The sequence below is a fragment of the Vanacampus margaritifer genome, chromosome 17 (genome assembly GCF_051991255.1).
Source record: "Vanacampus margaritifer isolate UIUO_Vmar chromosome 17, RoL_Vmar_1.0, whole genome shotgun sequence".
NCBI classification, from domain to species: Eukaryota; Metazoa; Chordata; class Actinopteri; order Syngnathiformes; family Syngnathidae; genus Vanacampus; species Vanacampus margaritifer.
The window spans coordinates 14,166,326-14,172,744 of record NC_135448.1 but is presented as its reverse complement, the minus strand read 5'-3'; the positions used below and the strand labels follow the sequence as shown (position 1 = coordinate 14,172,744).

At 39.4% G+C, this 6,419-nt stretch overlaps 1 protein-coding gene and 1 long non-coding RNA gene across 10 annotated transcripts; one reads left to right on the top strand and one right to left on the bottom strand.

Annotated features, from left to right (window-relative positions):
- LOC144037813 (uncharacterized) lies at positions 1-2,031 on the top strand. Of its 7 annotated transcripts, XM_077549623.1 has the most exons (11): positions 27-295; positions 357-479; positions 584-613; positions 679-759; positions 846-892; positions 1,029-1,080; positions 1,179-1,227; positions 1,476-1,533; positions 1,654-1,666; positions 1,734-1,825; positions 1,898-2,031. In XM_077549623.1, exons 6-11 carry the CDS (start codon positions 1,063-1,065, stop codon positions 2,019-2,021), a joined length of 354 nt encoding a protein of 117 aa, XP_077405749.1. In that variant the 5' UTR covers positions 27-295; positions 357-479; positions 584-613; positions 679-759; positions 846-892; positions 1,029-1,062; the 3' UTR covers positions 2,022-2,031. The 7 variants fall into 7 exon arrangements, 5 of the variants coding, with proteins under 5 accessions (XP_077405753.1, XP_077405751.1, XP_077405749.1 ...); XM_077549624.1 differs by lacking the exon at positions 679-759 and having other exon boundaries at positions 29-295; XR_013289053.1 differs by having other exon boundaries at positions 33-295; positions 679-892; positions 1,420-1,533.
- LOC144037814 (uncharacterized) lies at positions 917-5,853 on the bottom strand. Of its 3 annotated transcripts, none has more exons than XR_013289057.1 (4): positions 5,503-5,853; positions 4,344-4,413; positions 3,080-3,182; positions 917-2,003 (listed from the first exon to the last, which is right to left on the bottom strand). It is a non-coding gene; the product is annotated as an uncharacterized LOC144037814 (long non-coding RNA). The 3 variants fall into 3 exon arrangements; XR_013289056.1 differs by having other exon boundaries at positions 917-1,934; positions 5,503-5,840; XR_013289055.1 differs by lacking the exon at positions 917-2,003 and having other exon boundaries at positions 2,948-3,182; positions 5,503-5,815.
- Positions 5,854-6,419: the final 566 nt, after the last annotated feature.

Genomic DNA, 6,419 nt, shown 5'->3' with positions numbered 1-6,419 from the left:
ATGGCTAGCGACATGGGCTCTGGAACAGACGAGCAGGGTTCGATCCCCGGAAAATACTTTACTGATTTTACCAGGATTTTCTGTCTACATGCAGTCGAAATACTTTTTTTTTGTTCTCTTGGTTGAATAAAGCTTTCGAAAAAAACAGCAAGTGATGACGTTGTTACCGAAAACCTATTTAAGGTGTGACTAATTGAACGAGCGGTCTTTCTTTTCTTCGCCAGCATCACGTCGACGTCCTCCGCCTGCTGTTCGCCACTCATCTCGACAAGATGACCAAAAGCTTTGACAAGAGGTTTGTTTAAAGATTATTCTTACAGTCGTAGTTGTAACTTTTAACATGTTCACCTTTTCAGCATGCAAACACCTTGCTAGCATGCTAGCTAAAATGTTTGCTCGATCGTGGTCAATCAACGTCAATCGCTTGCAAAAATGGCACCAACGCATTTATTTGACATGTTCGCAAATAAATGCTCGCGGTAAGTAAAGTACTTATTTGTTAAAACTTTGTTCTTAAACTCCAAACGGTACTTGGAAACGGAAGATATTAAGTAACACGAAGTACTTTTTTCCCCCTTTCCAGCATCTGGAGAAGAGCACCGTTTGGCAGAAGGTAAGTTGCCAGCGTTTGTACTTTAGTGAGAATCAACTCTTAACTTTCTTTAAATGTGTCCACAGGCTTGCATCTTGAAGCGAATGTAACTCCCCTTGAAATCAAGTTGCTTACTTCCCCCATCTTTTTGACTATGGCGTTGAAAGTTTTTTTTTATTTATTTTTTGCTCTACACTGGCTAAACGTGCTTGCATGTTTCAAAGCTTCTACATTATGTTACCGTGTCTTTCAGCCCAGGCCATTGTCACGATGTCCAGCCCAGCCCTGTTCTCGTCACTGGTGAGACACAAACACTCATACATGTTAAAATTTGATATCATGTTTTAATTAGTTTTAGCACATGGTGAGGAAGGTAAAGACATGCCAGGTGACTTGCACTAACCATTCCTAACGTCCTGCTTTTTTCTGTGTGCAGGTTAAAACGGCATTTTGACTTGAACCAGAGCTAAATGAAGAACAAGAAACGTGTACGTTGGCTGGCCATCGCTGGGTTTGAGCATGCCGCAAAACAAAATGGCTGACGTGAACATTTGATAAACCTGTTTGAACATGTCTCTTTTTGTAGTCTCCCCAAAGCTGCATTGAACTGCGCTTCACTCGGGACCCTCAAAAAGGTACATTTACCTTTTTGTGCCGACATGATGTTGGTTTTCTTCTGCTTTTGTTAACTAAATGGTGCCAAAGCATCTCTGGCCCCTGCAGAAACTAAACCGCTTGTTTGTTTTTTTCTTTAATTGTTGACACACGTTAATAAACTTGAGTAGAAGCTGGACTGGTTGATAGCTTATCTCCTGTTTGTGTGTCAGTTCGTCCGCTGCCAAACTGCAAAGAAGTGTAAGGTCACTTCAAACTTTTCTTCAAGGTCATCTTCCTGTGAATGAAGCTGCATCATCACTGACAGTCCCAGAAACGAGTCGCAGGTCCTCTTCTGCATCATCTTGTCAAATTTGCTGCATTAAAAAAAAACTTGTCCTTTTTGTTGTAGTCCACTTGACCACGCATTGACTGTCCAACACTTGTGTTCTGGTTGCTGCCATCAGCTTGAAGTTGACGGTAAGTTTTGAATGCTGTCGACTCGGCGAGCTTCTCCTCAATGTCTTCCAATGTTTTTCTAATGCAGGCGCCAAGGAACATGGCGGACTTCCTGGCGTTGCGGCCGTGTGAGCGATTGGCCCAAATCCCACAAGAGTCGTCGGATCCCCTTCTGTGCAGGTGACTTTCATCATATTTCAAAAACGTTTGCTGTAAAAGTTGACTTGACTCACTGATGTCGTTTTGTTTTAGGGCCGCACGATCTTCTGCTGCTGGCTCGCAACTTCACCTGGTGACCACAAGGAGGCAGCAATCAAGTCATACAACTTCAACTTTTTTTGCCATTCCAACATGTACTCTGCAAAATAAAAGTTGACAAATTGAAACTTTTCTGAACTCTTCTTGTAACATTACAAAACTTGCAAAAAAAAAGTTGACAAATTGCAACATTTCTAAACTCATAACATTACAAAACATTTTTTTAAATGTTTCATAACATAATGCAAAATAAAGGGGTGTGGCCAAGTTGCAAGGTAATGCAAATTTGCTAGCAGGAAGCAATCTGATTGGTGGGTTCTGTAACAGTGCCAGCATCTGATTGGTTGGCTCCATGAAAGGGTGTGGTTTATGCAAATTATTGCACAGCAAGCAATCTGATTGGTGGGTTCTGTAACAGTGCCAGCATCTGATTGGTTGGCTCCATGAAAGGGTGTGGTTTATGCAAATTATTGCACAGCAAGCAATCTGATTGGTGGGTTCTGTAACAGTGCCAGCATCTGATTGGTTGTCTCGTTAAATGGGTGTGGTTATGCAAATTAGCAGGTTAATGATATGCAAATTAAGCCATAATGGGTCTGTAGTGGGGAAAAGTGGGCGTGGCTAGGCATACAATAGGCCAGTCCTTAAGGGGTGTGGTCAATTATGCAAATTAATTTACATACTATCATCTGGTTGGATAATTCTGAGTGGGAGTGGTAATTTATGCAAATTAATAAAAAATATATTTTTATTTTTTTTATAAGTGGGCATGTTGAAGCGCCATAGTAGCAAGAAAGCATTTTTGGGCCCTTAAATGGATTGCAAGTGGATTGTTCAGGTTGTTCTTGAAGATGTTTTGGCCCCTGATCCGAGCAGGCTTCCTCGATTCATGCTGAAAATCCCGCCATCTGGCCTTGAGAACGAAGCGAGAAAGCCAGCTCGGACGTGAGACCAAACGTCTTCAAGAACAATCCACGTGCAATCCATTCGAGGCCCTGAAAATACAAGCACAGTGCAGTTGGAAATCAAACACGGAGACACTCATTTCACTTCAACAATATATTTGAGTTGAGACAAGCACTTATTTGGACACAGCAATCATTTCATGTTGGGCTCAAGTTACAAAGACTGGTTGACAGGCTGCACACAACATTTGCCTTCAAATAGCGCACACACCTGTCCGTAAGCAGCTTGCTGTCAATGGAGTGCAGAACCATCCGACACATCCGAAAAGTCTTGTGTCTGTTGGCTGCGTGTTTGTCCAAGACCTCCTCCCATCCTGTCGGGAAACAAAAACAAAAAAAATTAAATTACTCACAAGACGTCGGGGTCGCAGCTAAGTCCAATGCTACCTAGCTCAAACAAAAAAAGGGGGGAAAAACTCACAGTGTGTAATGATGCCAAATTGTCATTAACTTATTGACGGCTATAGATATCAAAAATTCATTTGAACCATTTCTTAGTTTCACATTTCCCCCCACACTTTTGTGAACAAAAGTGTGAAAACCTAGGAAAAAAATGTACTGTACGTTTAGAACAGATATAACATTTTTGATTAATCGTGAGTCAACTAGTGAAGCCATGTGATTAATTACAATTAAAAAATTTAATTGCCTGATGCCCCTAATTAAATATAATAAAAGATTATTCAAAATTAGGGGCGTCAGACGATTACATTTTTTAATTGTAATTAATCGCATGGCTTCAATAGTTAATATATATTATATCTGTTTTACAATAGAACATTCTAGGTTTTCATACTCTTGTTAACAAAAGTAGAAAAAAATAGGAAACTAATAGAAATAGTACAAATATTGAATTTTTTTTACGTCAATGGCAGTGAATGAGTTAAAATGCCTCAGTTAAAAATCGTTAACAAACGTTAGCATGTGGAGTCATCAGTAAAAGCAAAAGCATTTTTAGCTAATCTAAATCAAAGTTCACACACCGCCTGGAACAACATGCAGAGGTTCTACAGTCTGTCCACTCATGACATTTGTGGACATGATCTATCTGTCAATAGACACATAGTCGAGAAATAAGACTGGGAGTGTACCTAATATTTGGACACTTGAGGGGAACCTCATGATTTGTCTATCTGCTATCAGAACCTGTATACATTACAAACAACTAGGGCGTACCTAAAAATGTGGCCAGTTTGATGAGCGCAACCAAAAACAAAGATTTTTTTTGAAAAAGTTATTTTTATTTTTGTTTGTAAGTTGTTTATATTTTCTAATTTTTTCTTTTTTCAATCATTTGGGCCACACTAATGTGATTTTAAAAAAAAAGCACATGTTCAGAACCATTGAATGTTGTTCTGGTGTGTGTCTAAGTACATCAGGCGCAAGTCAGTGCACTGACAAATGGCAAAGTGGCATCAGACACACCTCCTCAAGCACAAGGCATGGCATCCTCGGTGTAAAAAAAGTACACGCACCTGTCGAAAAGCAGCTTTCCAATCGCATGCTTGTAGCACAGACCCATCCATGTCCCAAACGGCCTCGATCCTGTCAAGAAAACAGAAACGGAAGCGGTGAGTAATGCTCATTTGCATATCGTATATGCCAATTTGCATAAAATACTAGGCTTTCAAACTATTGAAATACTCTGAAATATTCACGTCACTACTTGATAAATGTCATATTATTGAAGTTTTGACCACAGGCTGCCTGTTGATTATTTTTCACAGAATGCAAGTGATACATGCACTGAGCAAGCAGTTCAGCGCAGTCCAACCTAAGCCACTCCCCCACCCGCTCACTCCGCTCTGCTGACTCCACCCTTCTCACGCCTATCACCAGCACAAGACCGCGCCTTCTGGAACATATGCTGCATTCGAGGATGCTCGGAAATCTCCCTTTTTCTTTTTTGGGGGGTTAAATACCACTTGCGAAGTGGGGAGGTGGGGGGTACTCGACTTCACCGACGGACTACAATGTGACGTCACTCTACAATGGCGATCCCTTTGGAAGACACCATTTACTCGAGTATAAAACTAGATAGCTTTCTTCATTCATAAATATTCGACATAACTTTGCGTAAAACAACGCCTCCCTGCATGGAATTATACGGTGAACTACTGAACTGTATGAAATGCTTATGATATAAGATAAAAACAATAAATTAAGCAAGATTGCGAGAAGGCAAGTTTGCTGGAGGTCAAAATGAGTTTTGAGGACCAAAACAAAAAGACAAATTTATCATAAATCCACCATTTTGGTTGTTTGCTTTTGCCTCGAACACTTTCAGGTCGAAACTGAAAAAGCAACTCGGATCAATTCTGACCTCGAATACAGCATCAACTAATCCCACAAGGCATCAGGAATACTGACTCATTAGAACATTTTCAAATGCTCAAACTGTGTTTTCTTGAATCCTGCTGTTATTTTTCTGTATTTACTATTATTTTTATCTCACACTTTCTCGTTTTCGACAAGTAGACTAATAAACACATTTTACATTGGACAATAGTATCGCGTCTCGTTAGTTGAGTCAGTCGAGGACATGCTAAATAAGCGACGATGGTTCTTTTTAAACAAAAATATACATTTAGAGGACCATGCAGTAAAAACGTGGAAAAGTTGAGCACGAATTACCTTTTCACAACACGTCGCCACTTTTCTTCAGCTGACGTGCAGGTAGACGGGCAGCAGCCGACGTAGAGACAATATTCCTTTAGTGTGGACGCCTCTGTGCAAGTAAACAATCCAAAATTACCTACTAACGTAACTTGAAAGCGACCATGTGCTCAAAACAAAACAGAACACGCCAAACCAAACAATTTCTCATTTCCTTTTCCGGTCGTTGTTTAACTTCCGGGTCACAGCTGAGTCCAGAGCTAACTTGAAGGCTATAGACATCAAAAATTTGAGCTATTTCTTAGTTTCACATTTCACCCCCACTTTTGTTAACAAGAGTGTGAAAACCTAGAAAAAAATGTACTGTACGTTTAGAACAGATATAACATTTTTGATTAATCGTGAGTTAACTAGTGAAGTCATGTAATTAATTACAATTAAAAAATGTAATCGCCTGATGCCCCAAATTAAATATAAGAAAAGATTATTCCAAATTAGGGGCGTCAGACGATAATTTTTTTTTATTGTAATTAATTGCATGACTTCGATAGTTAACTCAAGATTTATCACAAATTTTATAACTGTTCTGAATGAACAATAAAAAAAAATTCTAGATTTTCATACTTTTGTTAGCAAAAGTGGAAAAAAATGTCAAACTAATAGAAATAGTTCAAATTAATTTTTGGCATCCATAGCCGTCAATGGCAGTGAATGAGTTGATGTAACATTCATAGAAAATATTGGTGGCGCTGGGTACAAATCACCCAGCATTATCTTGGTTCCTTTTGAGCCCAGTATTGGGTTAGCTATTTCACCCAACAATAATAAATAATAATAATAATAATAAAAAGAAAACAATTCAACAGTTTGTGCATCATTATTTATTGCTGCAGCTCACTTCATTGTGTCACTCCCTGTGGTGTTTCCACCTTGGC

Excerpts from the sequence above, each read along its gene's own strand:
- LOC144037813 (XM_077549627.1), top strand. Across the intron at positions 1,228-1,475 it reads CACTCGGGACCCTCAAAAAG|GTCATCTTCCTGTGAATGAA; the intron begins GTACATTTACCT and ends CTTTTCTTCAAG. Across the intron at positions 1,826-1,897 it reads TCGGATCCCCTTCTGTGCAG|GGCCGCACGATCTTCTGCTG; the intron begins GTGACTTTCATC and ends GTTTTGTTTTAG.